The sequence below is a fragment of the Hemicordylus capensis genome, chromosome 1 (assembly GCF_027244095.1).
Source record: "Hemicordylus capensis ecotype Gifberg chromosome 1, rHemCap1.1.pri, whole genome shotgun sequence".
Taxonomy (NCBI): Eukaryota; Metazoa; Chordata; class Lepidosauria; order Squamata; family Cordylidae; genus Hemicordylus; species Hemicordylus capensis.
The window spans coordinates 18,021,902-18,043,675 of record NC_069657.1 but is presented as its reverse complement, the minus strand read 5'-3'; the positions used below and the strand labels follow the sequence as shown (position 1 = coordinate 18,043,675).

Below are 21,774 nucleotides of genomic sequence, written 5' to 3'. Positions count from 1 at the left end.
TCAGCCTGCAAGAACCTGTCCCAAGGTCACTCCATGAGCTTCATGGCCGAGTACACCTTCAAACCCACGTCTTCCCGATCCTCCTTTGGCAGGCTAACCACTGCATCAACCTGGCCCAATCAACCCAGCCCTTCGAGATCAGGAGTTGCTTTCTGAGAAGCAACCAAAATTGCATCCACTCCCCAGGTGCCAGCTTGTTCTCTCCTCTTTCCCTTTAATAGCAGCGCAGCAGCCAATCAGGTGAGTGCACCAAGCTAAGCATCTTCCATCAATTTCCGAGGGATTCTTTTGGTCGCTGCAAGGGAGAATCGTAGCCACACCACCACCACTCCCTTCCTCTGCAATGACCTAAAACATCCACTCCGCAGGACTGCGATCAAGCGGGCATGCAATACAGGGCAGACCTGGATCGTTTGGTTCGCATCCAGAGGGATGTATATCTCTGACGACGGGAGAGAGTGTGTCAGCAGTTTCTTCCAGCCCAGCTGCACTTTTCCCTGCATCTCAGAAATCACAAACCTCTTGTCTGCTGCAGTGAGACTGATTCTACCACAGCCTAGAGAGCATCTCTAAAAAGGACCTGCCTTCCTCTCTTGTTCTCTCTCTCACACTGCTGTGCCAACATAATCTACCAAGATGTGCGACTGCTTCCATCTAGTACTTCCTAACTGGCCAGGATCTCCAGCCAGTGGTGGGCTTACTTTTTTTTCTACCCTTCTTTCCTTCTGTGCTGCTGCTACTGCTGTTTTCAAAATGCCTTGGCTAACTGCTAATCCTCCCCCTCTGAAACCATGCCTGCAGCTTCTTGGGTGTGGCTTTTCCCTGATACTGCATGGATCAGATAAGGAGTTCAAAGGCACCTGTATTGGTACAGGCTAAACTTTCCTTTCCCCTCCTTCCACCACCACCTTTAAAATTTTCCTGCTGCAATGTGTATAATTAAGTCAATATCCTTTCTGTCTGGATCAGCTATTCGCAGACTGCATGCCTTCAATGACACACGGCTGTCGTAGTTTTCCTCCTTCCATTTCCCCTCGCAATTAGGATGCACAGGCACTGGGCACGGCATGATTTTAAAGCGAGCTGGCTTGTTTGTATTGCAACTGGAAAGATGCTTTGAATAGATGCTGTGAATCTGTCGACTTCCACATGTCTGATGCTCACTGTCAGAGCTTTTAAGCGACGGTGGTGAAAGTTAAGAGGTCCGGTCCAGTACAGAGTATAAGCAAAAGGTTTAATGGCTGTGAGCTGTGCACTTTAGAAGCTTTGTAAAAAAAAAAAATGTCAGGGTGTGTTTTCAGGATGCTGGTTTTTACAAGAGTGGTGTCAAGGTCTGGGCAGAAGCCTTGCTCTTTAATTTTGTGAGAAATGCTCAGTGAGGAAGGAAAGGCACTCTGTACATGGTCAGAGATGCTTTTCAGGCCTTGATCACCTTTTTTAATCTAGGAGCCCACCTGGACAATTTAGGAGCCAGACAATGGGTACTAGCAAAATTACTAAACTTAGTGATGGACATTAGAGGGGGAGAGTAAATGGGCTTCTCTTCACCACCTTTAAAGTTATATACTTGGAAGAGAAAAAGCGTTGCCCCTTGGACAAATAAAGACTTTATTAAATAACTCTATCTCTCATGGGCATCTGAAGGGCTTTTTCCAGGTGCAGGAGGGGGGCAAAGGCTGCAATCTCATACCTACTTACCTGGGAGTAAGCCCCATTTAATTCAATGGGACTGCCTTAATCCAGGGGGGAAGCTGCCCCCTTGCCCCCTCTTGGATGCCTATACTACCTCTGAATATCCTAGTCTAGGATATTGCTAAATTTCCTATGGCTAAATTTCTAGGTGCCATGGCTCCCGGCACCTGGGATTTCTCAAGTCCTGCTTTATTACATATTGCTTTGTATGTTTATTTAAATGACTGCATGGCCAGAGATGACAGGGGTTGATAGATAGGTCCAGTTAAAGGAGGAGAGTAAAAACCCAAGAGAAACAGTACTTTTTTTTTTTTAATGCCTCAGTGAGCAACAGACAGTATATCTCTGCTGGTTTTCCTCTGCTACAAAGTCAAGTAAGCAGGGAGGCGTTTCTTACATGATAACCCTCATTCAAAGTGTCAAGCAACATTTCTTTTTTTAAAAAAAGGCAGCACTGATTGGCTTATTCCTTCCAAAGACAACTTTTGAAAAACAAATGTAATTGTATGGCTGGCTGCCATGCGGTTGATATATTGGGAAAGTGTAGTGAATAGACAGATAAGGTCAGTATCAAATTATCGCACCAGTTCAGTTAAAGTGATATCTGTATTTCTTGCAAGATCAAAGGAAATAGAAAATCTTTTGTGCAAAGGATGCCTCTCCCTGTAGCTGACATTCTATTATCCGATCCTTTTAGTAATTTTAGGCAAAAGTCATTTTGAGCAAACACTGCTTGTAAAACCCTTGTAAATGTCTTAAAAGGGAGCATGCTGAATACATGCTTACATAAAATCTGGGGTGTTATTGTTTTTTTAAAAAAACAAGTTTCTCATGATCTTGTTTCCTAATGCACTGAAATTTACGAGCTAGTTTTATAATCTCTCCCCCCGCCCCCGTGTCTTAATGTAAAGCAGTAATTTTGCTACTTGAGAGGTCCTGTTGGTTCCTTGGGATAACTGGGTCTGTTTTTCCTCAGGAAAAAGCAATATAGTTTAGCCCCTCTCCTAAGCCCATGATATTATTTTGATGCGGTGGTCATCATCTGAATAATGACAGATCCACCATCATGTTTTTTACAATGGAGAAGGGCAGTTTAAGGCGGTCATGGATAAACTCCCCTGTATACCTCACAGACCCTAAGCTGGAGCTTGACAAATCCCAGGTGCCAGGGTGCCACGGCACCTAGAAATTTAACTGTGGTGCCTAGACTAGGATATTCAGAAGGAGATTGGCTTAATGAAATCTTTATTTGTCCCAGGCAGCCCTGTTTCTGTTCTAGGGATGTTACTTGTAAAGGGGATTTTTAAAAGCCCATTTACAACCACCACCACCACCCCTGCCACAGTGTCTGCCACTAAGTCCAATAATTTTGTCAAATGAGCCATTGTCTGGCTCCTAAATCCAAAGGAGATTTGTCAAGGCCTGCCCTAACCACATTGTAATCATGCAGTGGTAAAAGATCTTGCTCACTGTTTCATTTAAAAGAGAAGCAATGAGAGCCCAGGCAAATTTCACATCAATATGCTTCTATTGCTGCCTCTAGCATATTCTGGAAAGGGAAAGAGATCAACCTCTGCCAGATATCTCACTTGTTCCTCAGGTCCTCACAACCCCATACCTGTGGATTTCCCCACTAGAATTGTGGTTGGATATGTTTCAGTCTGACCATCCCTGAGAAGACTAGATAATTCTGACCACCAGTGTTCCCTCTAAGAGGGAGCCCCAGATGTTGTTGACTACAACTCCCAGCATCCCCAGTGGCAATAGCCTTTGCTTGAGGATTATGGGAGTTATAGTCAAAAACATCTGGGAATCCATGTTAGAGGGGACACTACTGACCACTCAGGCTAGTATATGGGAGGAGAGCTGGTTTATGGGAGGAGAGCTGGTCTTGTGGTAGCAAGCATGAATTGTTCCCTTTGCTAAGCAGGGTCCACCCTGGTTTGCATTCAAATGAGAGACATGTGTGAGCACCGTAAGATATTCCCCTCAGGATGGAGCCACTCTGGGAAGACCATCTGCATGCTTGTATGCAGGAGGTTCAAGTCCCCTCCCTGGGATCTCCAGATAGGGCTGTAAGAGGCTGTTTGATGAATCCTTGGAGAAGCTGCTGCCAGTCTGTGTAGATAATGCTGAGCTAGATAGACCAATGATCTGACTCAGTAGACGGCAGCTGCCTATGTTGCTAGCATCAGGAGAACTGGATGGTCACCAAGAGGACTAGAGCTGGTGGTCCCTGTGCTGTTTTGGAACCCATGTTGTTGGTTTTGCTTACAATGCAGTTACTCGACTTTCCTTGTATTTTGGATTACAATGCACTGGCCAAGATGGGAAATTCATAGATGTGTGAACATTGACGTTCTCCCCAGGCTGCAATTTGGAGAACTTGTCCTAAAGCCTCTTTAAAATACAGTACCGGGATTAATATAGTTGCGGAAGGACCATGGCTCAGTAGAAGAGCATCTGCTTAGCGTACAGAAGGTCCCATTTTTGGAAGGGTGGTATAGAAATTGAATTATTATTATTAACAACAACAACAACAACAATAATTAGTAGTAGTAGTAGTAGTAGTAGTAGTAGTAGTAGTAGTAAATTTGTGGTGTTTCCCAAGTCCCAGGCCTTCATTTGCACACAATCCTATCTGCCTTTCATCTTGCAATGCAGATTGTACCACAGACTTGACATGGGCTAATATTGCCTCAGTCTACAAAAAGGGAGGAAACATCTAGGAAACTACAGACAGGTCAGTCTAACTTGGATACTGAGAAATTTACTAGAACAGATTATAAAACAATCAAGCTGTAAGTATCTTAATGACAATGCCATAATTAGTAGAAGCCAGCATATATTTGTCAAGAATAAATTTTGTCAGTTTAATCTTATCTCTGGTTTTGGTTGGTTACTAGTTTAGTGGATTGTGGGGATGCTATAGGCATAATTTATCTATATTTCTGCTAATCTTTTGACAATGTTCCCCCTGATATTTTGGTTGGCAAACTGGTCAAATGTGGGCTAGGTCAAGGATTCTCAACATTGGGTCCCCACTGATGTTATTGGACTTCAACTGCCATAATCCCCAGCCAAAGGCCACTGAGGCTGGTGATTATGGGAGCTGAAGTCCAGTAACATCTGGAGACCCAACATTGAGAATCCCTGGGCTAGGTGACACTATGATCAAATGGTTTCACAACTGATTGGAAATCTGCACTCAGCGTATGCTGACCAATGGCTCCTCATGAAACCAGAAGGAGATTTTGAGTGGGGTGTTGTAGGGCTCTATCCTGGACTCTTCAACATTTTTATCGACGATTTATTTGAAGGGCTGGAGGGAATCTCATCAGATTTGTAGATGACACACAACTGAGAGTGAAAATGAGCATCTTAGAAGGCAGGAATAAAATTCAAAACAACCTTGAAAGAATGGGAAACTGGACTGAAGCTAACAAAATGAAATTCAGCAGACACAAAAATGCAAAGTTCTGCACTCAGGTAAAAAATAATAATCAAATGGACAGGTATAAAATGGAGGATAGCTGACCACAGAAAGAACCTCAGGATTCACAGCAATGTGAAGCTGTTGCAAAAAAAGTGGGGGGGATGCCACTTTAGACTGCATTCACAGAACCACAGTATCCAAGTCACAACAAAGAGTTGCTCCACTTTATCCTGCAAACCTCCCCTGGAGAATTGTGTCCAGGTGCCACACTTGATGAAGAAAAATTGGAATGGATTCAGAGGAGGTCAATGAAGATGGGTAGGCAGGGGCGAATTAATGCATAGGCAAGGTCATCACTTGCCTATGGTGGCAAATTAAGAGAGGTGGCAAATTCAGGTGGTCAGGGCAAGTTAAATCATTTTTTAAAAATGTTTTACAACTGCTGCTATGCAGTGGGGAATGGTAGCATAAACAGGGGGTGGCCAGCAGGGTGGGGGTGCCTTGGTGAGGGGAGACCAAGGTAGGGGAGGGGGAGGCGGTGGCAAGAGCTTTCCCTGAGCCTTCTTCGTGCAAGTCTGCAGGTGCTCTACCCAGTGCGGCCCCACCCCCTAAAGGGAGTATCTTACAGTGCTCACACTTCTAGTCTCCCATTCATTTGTAAACCAGAGTGGCCCAGCTTAGCAAAGGGGGCAATTTGTGCTTGCTACCACAAGACCAACTCTCCTCCCATAGATTGTAGTTGAACATTAAAGGAAGCGTCCTACTGGTGGTGGGCTCTCCCTTGCTAGAGGTCTTCAAGCAGAGGCTGGGCAGCCATCTGTTGGAGAGGCTCTCTTGCTCTGGGTTTCCTGGGTCATGCAGAGGGTTGGACTAAATGGTTTCCAAGCCCTTCTCCAAATCTATGATGTTACTGGATGAAAAGAAACCTCAGCATTACAGAAGACTGTAAGCAACAAACGTCCTCTTTGTCCATCACTTGAGCAATAAACAGCACGCTTGTTTTATGCTTAATTGGGTAAAAGAAGAAGGGAGTGTGCTTCTGAGTAGAATTATGCACAGCTGCTGCCAAGAGCTATGATTCAGTAGGGAAGGGGGATGACTTCGCAATGATTCCAAACTACCAAAGAATGTACAGTTGTGTGCTTTTAGGAAGACAACAAAAAGGGCTGGTTAAAGGATATTTAATTGATTAGTCATATGCTTTTTAACTGAAGAATCAGATAATGGACCTGATTTTTAAAAAATATTTGCATGTTGGCAAATCTCAGTCCAAAAAGCAATAACGGAAGTGACTACAGATACATCGTTTGTGATACAATATCATCTGCTCTTATAAAAACATAACAAAACACCAGTAGTCATTCTGTTCGAATAAGGATGCTGTACTTGCCTATAGCATTCCTGAAAGGGCAGTCTGAAGCCACGCCCCAGGGCTGTGCTCAGAAGCTCCGCCTCCACTGTCCATGGCTGCAGAGACAAATGCTGTATTCATAGACAGATTCTTCCCATAATTGGAATGCAATGGAGGCGGAGCTTCTAAGCATGTCAGCACAGAGGTGGGGCTTCAGAATGTGCTTTCAGGGAGGCTGTATGCAAGTACAGTGGCCTCGGTTTTTATAGTGCGTGAACAAGGCTTATAGCATCCTATTTTTATGGATGTATATATGTATTTATTTATTTGAAATATTTATACCCCTCCCCTCCAATACACTACTGCTCAGGTGGCTCATAACATTAATAAAATAGATACAGTGAAAAATAAGACTAATAAAGTTAAATTAAGTTAAACAAGTTAAAAGGGCAGGCTAAAACCACAATTAAAATTACAATTTTTTTTACAAAAAATTCAAATTAAGTTATTGTAAAAGCTAAAAACTGAGAACTATAAATGATCAAGCTATTCCTATAACAATTGTAAATTGTGTAGTGGTTAAAGTGCTGGACTAGGACCGGGGAGACCTGAGTTCAATTCCCCATTCAGCCATGATACTAGCTGGGTGACTCTGGGCCAGTCACTTCTCTCTCAGCCTAACCTACTTCACAGGGTTGTTGTGAGGAGAAACTTAAGTATGTAGTACACCACTCTGGGCTCCTTGGAGGAATAGCAGGATTTTATTATAACAACAACAACAACAAAATCACCACCAGCCAATTACAAAAAGCAACTTTACTAGGAACAGCCAATATTCTGCGACGATATGTATAACAGCAACAATATTGACAATAAAATTTAGCCATCCCAGGTCCTTGGGAAGGACTCGATGTCTGGATAAAAAAAACCAGTCAATAACACCTGTCTGACTGTGTAAATAAATAATAATAAATAAATAAAGGGATGCAATTCATGAGCAACTGGGACAAACAGTAACCTCTGAAGAACATTGCTGGGTTCTGAATTTGAGTGACTGAAGAAGGTTGCAAAAGGATGCAGACAGAGCAGCTTGATTTTAGAAATGTGCACAAAATGAATTTTTCAATTTGTTTGGAATTCAAATTGCATTCCAAAAATTCATTTTGATTCTGAATCAGATTCAAATTTGGGCTGAAAATTTGATTTGAATTTGAATCTAATTTGAATCTATATGACAGTGTTTGGGCACCCTTTTTAATCAATCAGGGGGCCTGAATTGTTTTTTAAAGGTGTTAAACAGCTCTCAAATAAAATCTGAATCCAATTTCAAAAATTCATTTCGAACTTGAATCAAATTGCCCTTTTAAGGGGTGATTTGATTCAAATTTGAATCACTCCAATCACCCAGATTTGAGTTGAATCAATTTGAATTCAAATCAATGTGCAAATCAATATTTGATTTTCCAACTGCTATATAAGCTTAGCAGCTGACGTCTCTGGTATATGTTGGTCTCTACAACAAACATCTAGCATAAAACTGTAAGAGCCATGCTGGATAAGACCAAGGATCTATCCAGTCCAGGATTTTATTTTGAGTTGTGGCCAGTCAGATGCCTTCAGGGTGCTCATAACAGAAGCAACCACCCTCCCTCCATTGTCTCCAACAGTAGCCAATCAGATACCTCCTGGGAGCCCACAGCACAATTGACCTCCCTCCCCTAATTGTCCCTGACAATAGTCAATCAGATGCCAAAAGTATGCCCGTAGCAGAACATATGAAGCAGACAGCCCTCCTTCCACTGTCTGCTCACCAATCAAATGGTATTCAATGGCCTATTGCCTTTGACAAGAAGGTTCTGTTTAGTTCTCACAGATAATCCTCTTTCCTAGACCTGTTCTCAGTGCACCTGTCTAATCCCATTTTAAAGGTATCATTTCTAAGCCCATGGTTGTCATCACATCTTGCAGCAGAAAATTCCATAAATTAATAATATCTAAATGCTGATGGCCCAAAAATGTACACAATGCATTTGAGAGATTTTTTAAAAAAAAACCTCTTCATGAAGTTAACTTCTAAAAGGATGACCCTTTTCAGAAATGCCACCTCACAGCTGTCATTCCTGGCCCGGTTTTCACAATAAAAGAGGTTTTCATCAACAAATGGAGTCAGAACTGCTGAATGAGGAAGAGAGGGAGTCTTGCTGGAGATCCGCTTTCGGAGAGGAAGCTGGAGATGCAGCACTCATGGTGCCAATACAAAGAAGAACGGACTCAATCTGTGTTCCAGAAACATGGCCCTTGTCCAACTAGTTTAAAGGCCTGCAAAGTTAAACTTGGATGCATTGCAGCTCCGATCTAGCCAACCATTGTCTGGAAACATGGCAGAGAGTTGGCAAAAAAAAAAAAGGCAAATATTTGAAGGGCATCTATTATCTACATATATAATTCTCTTAAACATACCCATCACTAATCCCATGCATGGCAGCTCTTGAGAGAGTTCGCAAGCAAGCTGTGGGGGGAAAGCAAAGGGCAGGCTAATGGACGGATGGACGGCCAAAAGTGGTGCTGGGGAAAGCAGTGGCTGGGGAGATGGGAAAGTGGGGGTGGGAGCAGCAGTGGGGGGAAGAAGCAGCAGGGGGGAAGCAGCGGGGGGAGGTGGGAAAGTGGCAGAGGGGAGACGGGAAGGGGGCGGCCGAAATGGGCCGAGAATGGGCGAAGAGCTGAGGGGGAGGGAAGGGGAGAGGAGGGAGAGGGCTGAAAATGAGGGAGGGGGGCTGAGAAGGGAGGAAGAGCCAAGAGGGATGGGGGAGGGCTGAGAACGAGGGGGGAAGGAGGGGGGAGATACTCTGCACCTGAGCCAGCTACTAAATCGGAGGGCCACCTCCAGCCTCAAAGGCAGGATGCCTCTGAGTACCAGTTGCAGAGGAGTAACAGCGGGAGAGAGGGCATGCACTCAACTCCTGCCTGTAGTCTTCCAGCGGCATCTGGTGGGCCACTGTGTGAAGCAGGATGCTGGACTAGATGCGCCTTTGGCCCGATCCAGCAGGGCTGTTCTTATGTTGTTAGATCAATATTGCTCCAGCCCTGGCAGAAGCCAAGGAGTCTCAGGTGCTTTGCTGCAGTACAGGGCCCCCATAACTCTGGAACCTTGGGTGGCTGCCCTCCTAGCCCTCCTCTACAGACAGAGGCCCCTACACCCCAGCCTGCTGCTCACGAAAGTACCTTCACCATGCCCACAGCTTTCATCAGATGAAGATTGTTAACACGATGGACCTGCCAAGCAGGGGCGAGTGATTGATGCGTAGAGATGTTTGTACACACATTTTTTGATTTGTATTTATTTTTATTTTATTCATTTGACATATGCCTGGTTTTTGGTGTGAATGACTGTACCTGCATACCTGCATTCATTTTAAAAGTGAACCTGGATACAGTGCCCCCGCCCCCCACCAATGCAGGGTACAGAGAGCAAGCATACTGCTGTGCGTACATTGAATAACTGTATGTGGGTGCAGATCTGTACGCATGTACAAGTACACAGATTGTATGTAAGTTGAATATAATAGCCCTGTCCCTGTCCTTCAGGGCTCCATTGTGTCTCCAGTGCTTTTTAACATCTACAAGGAATCGTTGGGAGAGATCATCAGGGGATTTGGTGCATGGTGTTATCAGTACGCAGATTTTTATTTTATTTTATTTTATATTTTATTTTACATTTAATATTCCACTCTTCCTCCAAGGAGCCCAGAGCGGTGTACTACATACTTAGGTTTCTCCTCACAACAACCCTGTGAAGTAGGTTAGGCTGAGAGAGAAGCGACTGGCCCAGAGTTACCCAGCTAGTATCATGGCTGAATGGAGATTTGAACTTGGGTCTCCCTGGTCCTCGTCCTCTAACCGCTACACCACGCTGGTTCAGACGACACCCAAATCTAAGTCTCCATGTCAGCATCATCAGGTGATGGCATAACTTCTTCCTTAAATGCTTGCCTTGAGGCAGGAGTAGGCTGGATGAGGGATAACAAACTGAGATTGAATCCAAACAAGATGGAGGTGCTCATTGGAGAAGCCGCAGTTTGGGAAATGGATCTGCCAATTCTGCACTCTCCACAATTCTGCAGTGGGGTTACACTCCTCTAGAAGGAACAGGTCCGCAGTTTGGGCGTGCTTCTGGACCCATCCCTCTCTCTGATACCTCAAGTGGAGGCAGTGGCCAGGAGTGTTTTCTATCAGCTTTGGCTGGTTCACCCACTCTGCCCTTTCCTGCAAGTGAGTGACCTTTAGACAGTGGTGCACATGCTGGTGACCTCCAGGCTTGACTACTGCAATGCACTCTTTGTGGGGGCTGCCTTTGTACATAGGCCGGAAACTGCAATTGTTGCAGCAGAATGCCGTTGCCAGATTGGTCTCCGGGTCATCCCAAAGAGACCACATGACTCTGGTTTTAAAAGAATGACATTGGCTACCAAGAGGTTTCCAGGCAAAATACAAAGGGCTGTTTATTACCTATAAAGCCCTTAACGGCTTGGGCCCAGAGTCCAAGAGAATGCCTTCTTTGTTATGAACCACTTTGGGACATTTTGTTGAAAAGCAGTATATAAATTGTTGTTGTTGTTGTTGTTGTTGTTGTTGAACCCTGCCACCTATTGAGATATTCAGGGGAGGTTCGTCTGAGGGTGCCGCTGGCTCATCTGGGAACGACTCGAAGGCGAACTTTCTCTGTAGTTGCCCCAGAACTCTGGAACACACTTCCTGCTGAGATTAGAACTCCTCAGGCTTGGACTGGCCCACAGGGCAACAGGGCATATTCCCGGTGCGCCCCACCCGCGCAGCGCCCCGGCGTCCCAACTCCCTCCCTTAATTGCCTATTCTGCTCAAAACTCGGCAACCTCCCCACATATATTCCACCGCCCTCTCAGTGCCCCCAGTCCGGCCCTGGAACTCCTCCATCCCTGTTGACCTTTAGGAAACAGCTGAAGACACAGCTCTTCAGCCAAGCTCTTTAGCTATTTGGTGGGTTTTAGCTATTTTAATTTGAACTTTTATATGTTCTAAATTGTTTTAAAATTTCTTGCTTTGCTTTAATGTTGTAAACTGCCTAGAGACTTTGGTTGTGGGTGGTATACAAATATGCTAAATAAATAGACAAAGTGAGGTCATTCACACGACTGGGTGTGGGGGGCAGGAGGCTGGTTGAATTAACCTTCCCCCCCACATGAGCACTTGCCTTTTGCTGGGAGTGTGGACTGCACGCTCAGATGATCCACGCTGCATGGCGCAGAATGAAGCTCTGGGGGCTGGGACACATCATCCAAGCCTCTAGATATCCCACAATGCACTGCACACCATGCACGATACATTGGGGAATGCCACCAGGAGACGGGCTCTCTAGGCATCTAGCTCTGTGTTCGCTGGAGCTGGATCGAACAATTGAAAGATAAATAAATAGTTTGGCTCTCATTTTTAATTACTACCAACTAATGTAAAGGTACATAGTCAATCATATACAAATATACTAACTAAGGTGAAGCAATATAACAACAACGCAGATTTTGTGCGAGCTGTTCTGAGCAGTGGTGCATTGCAGGGACAGAGTATAGATATTTCACATAAATAATAAAATTATTTTATTGCGGATTACAAATTTGTGAGAATAAGGAGGGGAGGTGTCAGACAAAGGGGGGTGATATATAAAACGGTGTGCTTGTAGTGCATGGAATATTATATTGGGGAAATGGGTCGACCCCTGATAAAAAGATATGAGAAACATCTGGCAGACATACAGCACAAAGACAGAACAAAACCATGGGCAGTACATGTTAAAGAACAACACCAAGGCAGAGTAGTGAATACATGGATATTCACCTTGGCTGTGGAGGCAGATGTGAGGGAGAGGAAAATCAGGGAAGCCATGTATATAGAACATTTGCACTCCTCAACTCTAAATGTCAAAAAAGAAATAAGGGAAGCACAATGAAATTCATTGGTTATTGAGCGTGGGTATGAACTTCATTTTATGTTGTTTTAATTTTTTTTTCCCCTTCCATTGTTGCTCTTCCTGTTATGTGAGGTTGGGTATTTCCTCCCACCTTCTGAATATGAGACATTGGGGCTTTGTAATGCGATTGGCACTGTAACAGGATTGGCTGATTGCTGTCAGTCTTTTTGCTGAATCATGATATTGAGTTGTATTTTAGAGCACGACTCAGCCGCTTCTGTATAGCACTGAAGCTGATGTGCCATATCAAAATAGCTGCTATCTTGAAAACCTGTTTTTAAAATATATTTATGCGTTTAAAAGATCTCAGGAAAAAGCTGGTAAAATAAAATAAATAAGGTATATGCACTTCCATTCACAGCAGTGTCAAAGACAGTCTCACCAGTATGGGGCACACAAGAAACTGAATCAGCCCAAACAAGTTCTTATAGTGGAACAAGCTGAGAAGGCTATAGGGCCTTCACTTTGGAAAAACTGCACAATTTGTGATCAAAACATCGGGGTTAGGGATGGGCCCTGTGCCACATTCCTGCCCCTTGCCCTCTACACATTGAGTGTACCTTCTTACAAGTTATCTCTCCACTTGTATTTTCATTGCAGGTTAAATCTGTAGATCTTTTCCCTTCCCCACCCATCTGAATGGGCTAGAGTTGATGGCGATAATCTCCTTTTCAACAGCTGGGTTCAGCTTTAGGCCAAAAAGGATTAGCAGAGTTGCTGTGCAGAGGGAGCAGCCTGTAGCTCGGCCAAATTTTGTTCCCTACCTGTCCTCTATCCTAATCCTCATTTCGAGCACATCTGCAGAGCTGCTTACACACCCCTGCCAAGGTCTGCTTAAGACCTTTTGAGAGAGAGGGTGGGGGGAACAGCGTTTGGAAATCTTCCCAGATAATACAGCCCATCTGCCATCACTTCTGATTTATATTATAGGGGATGTGAAGGTGACTGGGCCATCCGCTGCTTTGTGCTAAAGCTCGAGAAAGATGAGAACTAGCTTGACTAGTGGTTGAAGGTGTGTGCTCTTTTACACAGCGCATAGCAACACACCTAGGTTTGCCACCAAATGCTCGCTCAACAGGAGGCTGCAAGGCGTTCTTCACACAGCAGGCTTTACTGTGAGGCTTTACTGCATGTTTGCAGTAAATCCGGCGATACTCAATCCGGCGACACTCTAAAGTGTAATGAAAAATCCAAATCGTGTGTGAAGTGCTCCCCAATAGCTTGCAGGGGCGTCGAGGTAAATCTGGCCAATATGAGAATGCACACCTTTCATTCTGGAGGAGATGCGAGCTAAAAGCCCTGTGTGAAGAACTCGCGGGTGACCCAAGTTTTCTGATAAGTGTACCTGCATAATATACTGGATTTACCTGACTAGGTTCCCCCCCCCCCAAGTTATTTTACATTAGAAATTGGGAGGTTGTCTTAAACTTAGTCCTTTTGGGTAAATGCAAGTATAACCTGCATTCATTCATTCATTCATTCATTTATTTAGTGCATTTTTATACCACCCTAACCCAAGGTCTCAGAGCGGTTTAACCTCAGTTTTAAATCTGTTAACAGATTTAACCTCTGTTTTTCAAGGGGGTCATCTTAAATTCAGCATCGCCTTCTATTTGGGTAAATACAGTACATATTTCCAAACACCAACTTACGTTTCACTAGCTAATCCTAAGGAACAAAGTGCCAGTGATGTCAACACAATCAACTAACTCAGCAATGGCACTTAATTGGAGGGTGGGGGTGAATTCCAATAATCTCCTCTTCCCTCAGAAGCTCAGGGACATATTGACACAGAGGACTTCTGAGGGAAGGGGAGATCATCAAAATCCTACCGCAGCCCCCATAAGCTCTGGTGCTGCATTAGTCTGGAACCTATCCACAGCACCAGCCCATCTCACAGAGCACCATCACTTCGTCGCTGTATTTACCTGAATCCAAGATTAGTTTTCCTCCCAGGTTCTTTGATGTTAGAAATTGGGGAGTCTTAAATTCAGAGAGCTGTTCCTTTGGGGTAAAATTAGGTATCACCTGTATTTAAGCTCTGCTTTTAAGGGGGTCGGTCGTGTTAAATTCAGGGACATCTTCTATTTGTGTAAATAAGGTAGTTAGATGACAGACACTATCAATTAGGTGCACACTTAAGCATTTTTAGGTGCACACCAAAAAAGAGGGAGTATGATCTTTTTTCATGCCCCAGAAGCAGCACGGAGGAATCTTTATAGGGCTCTGTTAATGGCCGTGGCGGTATTTTGGAAGGCCTTCATGGGTCTGTGGGTGCAGAAATGAAACAAGTGTGATTTGGGTAGAATGGGGTGAAATGTTTGTTTTTAGGGGAATTTATTGCAAAATAGCAATAGCAGCCTCCTCTTGTCCCCCCCCCCCCCGTTTATGCCTCACCTCTGTGGGCAGCAGTAGCAGCACTTGATACACTTCTCACAGGTGGTTCTTGCTCACCAGAGGCTGCCATTTCTTAAACCCACAATGCACCAGGAATGATGGTATGTCATGATTTAGTCCCATTCCTTAATGCATTCAGTGTACCAAACAAACAAAAAATGGCAGCTGGCAGGAGCCAGCTGCCAGGAAGATGCCCAGGGCTGCAAATGTTTCTGCCACCCACAGAAGCAGAAAGAGCATGAAAACAGTTAAGAGAGAAAGTGAACCTTCCTTTTGCATGCCGAAGCTCCTAGGGTCAATCCCTGGCATCCCCAGGTAGAGCTCAGAAAGAGCCACTGCCAGTCAAAATAGACAATTCTGAGCTCGAGGTACCAATGGAGTGACTCAGTATAGCCTATGTTCATATGAATGAGCACTGCAAAACTATAGCATGGGCAAGCTGAACAGATGTGTGTATTCTTTGGTCTCCAGTGTGCAAATGAGGCAGGGCTTAGGGACTGGGAGCAGGCCCTGTGTGCCCTCATCTATGTACCTAAGGTGAGGTGGTGCAGCTGAATATTGATTGGTGGGGCTGTAGCTCAATGGGAGACCGAGACGATCTTTGGAACGGACATCCGGTCCGAAGTCCGGTCCTCTGCCAGCGGGGGGGGTGCGGGACTCCAAACCGGACCCCAGATGTCCCTCCATGGTGGCATGTGGCCATGTGCTCACCCCTGGTGGCAAGGTAAGACCCATGGGGGGGGCCTCCAAAGGTCCCCCTGCCAGTGCCACCAATCCTCGATCTCTCTTCATGTGGCACAAGGGGTGGCGGCTGCAGAGAGCATCTGCTTTGTATTCAGAAGACCCCAAGCCCTGGCATCTCCTGGCATGAGCCCCACTGCCTGTTAAGATCATCTGGAGAGGTTCATCTGCAGTTACCGCCAACTCGTCTGGCAGCTACTCAGGAACGGGCCTTCTCCGTTGCTGCCCCTGGACTTTGGAATGCGCTCCCTGTTGAGATAAGAGCCTCCCCATCTCTGGCAACTTTTAAAAAGGCACTAAAGACACATTTATCCACCCAGGCTTTTTAATTAGATTTATAATGTTAAATCATTTTAATACTGGGTTTTAAATGTTTTCAGTCTTTTAAATGGTTTTAATTGTTAATTGATTTGATGTTTTAAACTATTTTAATCGTAAACCGCCCAGAGACGGTACCAATGGAATAGGTTTTGAGCAGTATAGATGTTTCAAATAAATAAATAAATAAATCTCCAAGTAGGGCTGGGAGAGACTCCTGCCTGAAACCGCGAAGAGCTGCTGCCTGTCAGAGCAGACAGTACTGAGCTGGATGCAGATGCTGAGCCAGACCGCCAGCCACCCGTGTCCAGCCGCGGCGGCGGCACCACTCATCCCTCCCCCTCCAACATCTGACATCACATGTGGGGGTGGCGTGGTCTGTTTCCTGAATGGAGCCACACAGCTCCATTCGGGAGTTTGTCCAGCCGTGTGGCCCCATTCAGGAGTTAGGTTGGGGCCGGCGCTGCATTTGCAGTGCGGCCAGGAGTGGCCATCTAACTCCCAAACGGAGACCGCACAGCCCATGCTTGGGAGTGAAACCAGCACCCTCGCATCTGACGTCAAGACGCTGGGGGTGTGTTGGGGCCATGTATCCTGGCCCCTGATTGGTGGCGGCCCAGGTTCTTTGAACCCGTTCACCCAATGGTGGCTCCGCCCCTGGCTAGATGGACCAAGGGTCTGACTCATTACAGGACAGATTCATGTGTTCAGGGAAGCTCTGTGCAGAAGATTTGTGAGACTGATGCCCAGCCAGAAGGAAGACACTTCAGGAAAGGGGCAGTGCAAGGAAATATGGTATGAGGAGGAAGGGTGACCCTTCGGCCTGGTAAATTGCATCTCCCACCCACCCACCAACCCATCTCACTTTTGATGTGATTGGGGCAGTTCTGCACATGAAGCTACAGATCCACTGCCTTCCTGGGCAGTTTGAGTGTCTGTTGCAATCACTGCTGGGATAATGTACGTGCAGCACTGTGTACGCTTGAAATGCTCTGTATAAATGCAAAACCTTCCTAGTATCAATAATAAATATTTTAAGTGCCTAAAATAGCTGGGCATTGTACAGAGGCAAGAGAAAGGCAGGCTGGGCCTGTGGGTTCGCAGCCTAAAGAGACAAGAGGCCTAAAAAGAGAAGCAGACTGGGGAAAGGGAAAATGAATTCAAAAGAAGACAGAGGCAGCAGACCACAGGCGCTAAAAGCATCACTTAGGCAAAGGGAGGGGGGCAGTTAAGAGTTTCTGGATAAAGCAAGTATAGAAGAAGCCAAAAGACGGAAACCGGGGTGGGCGTGCCAGTGATGAGCAATAGAGCAGTGGTGTAAATAAGGAAGTGCAGGAAGAAAATATGAATTAGGAAATTAACAGAGCCAGAAGAATTTAATGTAGAATATAACATACTGTTACAGTGCCTTGGTTGCCCCACTTTCTCAAGTGCTGGGGTGTTCCAGGGGCTGCAGCAGGCCTTGGATTCTGATTTCCCCTGAAAGAAGAGTCACTGCAGACTTATCGGATTCTCGTAATACCTGGTTTGTTTATAAAAATGTGCACCGGAGGAAGCGGAAAGATAGCAGATCGTTCCTAAAAAGCAGCAACGGGCTACATTAGAAGGCTCAAACTCCGCACCCTAAGAAGCCATCTCTGCCTGCTTGGTTCATTCATCTCCCTCTGCTAGAAACTGCCTGCAGTTGTGCCAGGGGCATAGCTAGGATTGTACAGGAGGGCAAAGGTCCCGGGGCCCAAGAGAGAGGGGGCCCCACTGGCTAGGTGAAAGCTCACTCTTCACTTGATGTTGCATGGTCATAGGAGGGTGGTTGTAGTAGGCATGTGTGTTTCAAACATATTTCTGAGCAAAGGAGAGTGAGTGAGTGAGTGTGTGTGTGTGTGTGTGTGTGTGTGTGCGCGCGCACAAGTGAGAAATATATATAGATGGTATTGATATCATTCATTCATTCATTTTTATATTTATATTCCGCTCTTCCTCCAATGTGTACATAGTTAAGATTCTCCTCACCACAACCCTGTGAAGTAGGTTAGGCTGAGAGATCAGTGTCTGGCCCAAAGTCATCCTGCGAGTTTCATGGCTGAATGGGGATTTGAACTCGGGTCTCCCCGGTCCTAGTCCAGCACCCTAACCACTACACCACGCTGGTGTCGTGGATCGAGCTATGTCATGGTGTAGTGGATCGCTGGTGTAGTGAATCAAGCTATATATATTTAGCTCGATCCAGACGTTATGCTGTACGAGTGTACAGGTGCCTGTACACTCGTGCATGTGAATGACTGCACCTGCGTTCATTTTAAGCGTGAACCTGGATACCGGCCCTTCAAATGCATGGTACAGACAGGAAGTGTACTTCTGTACCTGCTTCCAACATAACATGTGAATGACTGTACCTGTGTATAGATCTATACCTGTGTCCACTGTACACTTGTGTATGAGGATTGAACATATCATGTGAATGGGCTGACGGAGAGGAAGTGTTTAGGTGTATGGGGAGTGTGTGATATTATTTCCATAGGAGCGAGAGAAAGGGCATGCCAAGAATGTTTTGTCTTTCACCACATCCTTATACTTCTTCTGCAGCAAAGGCATGGAGGGAGGAGGAAAAGAAGATGGGGGCTGGGGTGAGGGGATGGGGCCATCTTCCCTTCTTGTCCCAGGCCCGCTCCAGCCTTGCTATGCCCCTAAGTTATGGTACTTGCAAGATTCATGGTGGTGGCTGCCTTCAAAGATGCTAGGCCTTCCAGGGTTTTTAAACTGCTGTAAACTGTATTAAATTGTTTGTAGACAAACAATTTGTTTGTAAACAGTTTAAACAGTTTGTTTGTGAACTGTTTTACATTGTTTCTTTGCCAACATTGTTTTAAATGTTTGCCCTGGTTTTCCGGGGGTTTTCGCTGTTTGAATGTTTAATTGGTTTTATTCTGTTTTTAGAGTTTTGGTTTTAATTGTTAATTGGTTTTAATTGGTTTTATTCTGTTGTAAGCCACCCTGAGCCACTTTGGAAGGGCAGTATATAAATCGAATAAATAAATAACTGAGCCATTCAGGAATATCCTCTGAACGCAGAGGTATAGCTATAATTGAGCGGATGGGTTCAAAGAACCCGGTCCCCCCCGCCCCAGCTCCACCCCCCCCATCTTCTTCATTATATCCCTCACTCCAAGGGGCCGCCAGAGCGAGGGGTGAACACAGGCCCCCTCTCCCCTAGCTACACCCCCTTCTGAGCCATCAGGTAGTGAATGCCTTACAAAAGAATTGGCACCCAGCTAACAACCCACCATTTTCTAACAATACCCAAATGTTACAGCCCCTACCCAGAGCATAATGGTGAAATATTTTTCCAGAACTCCAGTGGGCTTTTCCAGGGCTCCATGCCCACCTATTCCTGTCCATGTTCACTGAGAGTTCGGAGTAGGAGGTGATGGGCCCTCATCCAATTTCGAAGGGAACCAATGAAAAACAGAGCAATGAGGAGAGGTTGTTTTGGTGCGTTGGGACTTGATGTGTTATGTGTTTTTATTTGATGTTTTAATGCTGTGCTGTGAGCCGCCCAGAGCACAATTTGCTTAACACAGACCACGCAGAACCTCACTTTCCATTCTGAGTTGGAGAGTCCCCTTTGGAGAAAATGATGCTTGATCATAATGCATTGTTACAAACAAGACAACAACAACAAAAAATATTTATATACCACTTTTCAGCAAAGGTTTCCAAAGCGGTTTACACAGAGAAATAATAAATAAATAAGATGGCTCCCTGTCCCCAAAGGGCTCACAATCTAAAAAGAATCATAAGTCAAACTAGGTTATTACAAGCTTTGGCAAAATCACTAGCTGTCTCATATGATGACCACAGTAATTCCCACAACTGCATGATTCTATGCAGCTGCTAGGGGACTACAAAGCTTCAGGTGTAAAACTGGCTGTCAAATTGGCCCAATTTGATCCTAGTCAGGTTCAGGTGACATAGAGTCAAATTAGGGCCAATTGAATTCAGCCCAATTTTGCTCTGAATTGCTAAAATATGACTCATCCCTGCAATCAGGCTCTGTACCAGAGGACTGGAAAGTAGCAAATGTACACCAATTTTCAAAAAAGGATCCAGGGATGATCTGGGAAATTACAGGCTGGTTAGCTTAACGTCCGTTCCAGACAAATTGATGGAAAGCATCCTCAAGGATAAAATTATAAAGCACATAGAGGAACAGGCCCTGCTGGGAGAGAATGAGCATGGCTTCCACAAAGGTAAATCTCGCCTCACAAACCTTTTGGAGTTCTTTGAGAGTGTCAGCAAGTGTGTGGATCAAGGTGATCCAGTTGACATAGTCTACCTGGACTTCCAAAAAGCTTTTGACAAAGTTCCTCATCAAAGACTCCTGAGAAAACTTAGCAGTCATGGGATAAGGGGACAAATACATGTGTGGATTGCTAACCGGTTGAAGGACAGGAAACAGAGGGTAGGGATAAATGGAGAGTTTTCACAAGGGAGGGAAGTAAGAAGTGGGGTCCCTCAGGGATCTGTACTGGGACCGGTGCTTTTTCATTTATTCATACAGTAAATTATCTAGAAGTAGGGGTGAGCAGTGAGGTGGCCACATTTGCAGATGATACCAAACTCTTTCAGGTAGTGAAATCCAAAATGGATTGTGAGGAGCTCCAAAAGGATCTCTCCAAACTGGGTGAATGGGTGACACTTTGCCCCTGCTAACTTGGCAAAGAGGTACCTTTTAACATGGTGATTCTCTTTATTTAACTGGCCCTATCCACCCCCAGCACAGGACCTCCCGTGACTGTTGCTGGTGTCTTTTTAGATTGTGAGCCCTTTGGGGACAGGGAGCCATCTTATTTATTTATTATTTCTCTGTGTAAACCGCCGTGAGCCATTTTTGGAAGGGCAGTATAGAAACAGAATGAATGAATGAATAAATAAATATGGCAAATGCAGTTCAATGTTGACAAGAGTAAAGTGATGCACTTTGGGATGAAAAACCCCAACTTCAAGTATAAGTTGATGGGATCTGAGCTGTTGATGACTGACCAGGAGAGGGATCTTGGGGTCGTGTCGACTTAATGGGCGGCAGGCAGCTGTGAAAAAGGCCAATTCCATGCTAGGGATCATTAGGAAGGGGATTGAAAATAAAATTGCTATTAGAATGCCCTTATACAAAACTATAGTGTGGCCACACCTGGAGTACTGCATACAATTCTGGTCACCACATCTAAAAAAGGACACTGTAGCACTGGGAAAGATGAAGAAGAGGACAACCCCTTTCTTATGAGGCAAGGATACAACACCTGGGGCTATTTAGTTTAGAAAAAAGACGACTGCAGGGAGACATGATAAAGGTCTATGAAATCATGCATGGTGTAGAAAAAGTGGATAGAGAGAAATTCTTCTCCCTCTCACATAACTCTAGAACCAGGGGTCCTCCCATGAAATTGACAGCAGGGAAATTTAGGACCAGCAAACGGAAGTACTTTTTCACACAACGCATAATCAACTTGTAGAACTCTCTGCCACAAGATGTGGTGACAGCCAACAACCTGGATAGCTTTAAGAGGGGTTTGGATAACTTCATGGAGAAGAGGTCTATCACCGGCTACTAGTCAGAGGGCTATAGGCTACCTCCAGCCTCCAAGGCAGGATGCCTCTGAGTACCAGTTGCAGGGGAGTAACAGCAGGAGAGAGGGCATGCCCCTTTCAACTCCTGCCTGTGGCTTCCAGTGGCATCTGGTGGGCCACTGTGCGAAACAGGATGCTGGACTAGATGGGCCTTGGGCCTGATCCAGCAGGGCTGTTCTTATGTTCATCAACCCTTTGATTTGTCCCTTGCTGCCA

The 21,774-nt window shown here is 45.2% G+C and overlaps 1 protein-coding gene across 1 annotated transcript in view; it reads left to right on the top strand.

The window, feature by feature from the left end:
* Positions 1 to 291: 291 nt before the first annotated feature.
* The window catches only part of AHNAK2 (AHNAK nucleoprotein 2), a 135,009-nt gene continuing 113,526 nt past the window's right edge, over positions 292 to 21,774 (top strand). Inside the window, exon 1 of the mRNA XM_053259584.1 lies at positions 292 to 691. Coding sequence (XP_053115559.1) covers positions 637 to 691 — 55 coding nt within the window. The 5' untranslated portion in view covers positions 292 to 636. The remainder of the gene's footprint in view (positions 692 to 21,774) is intronic.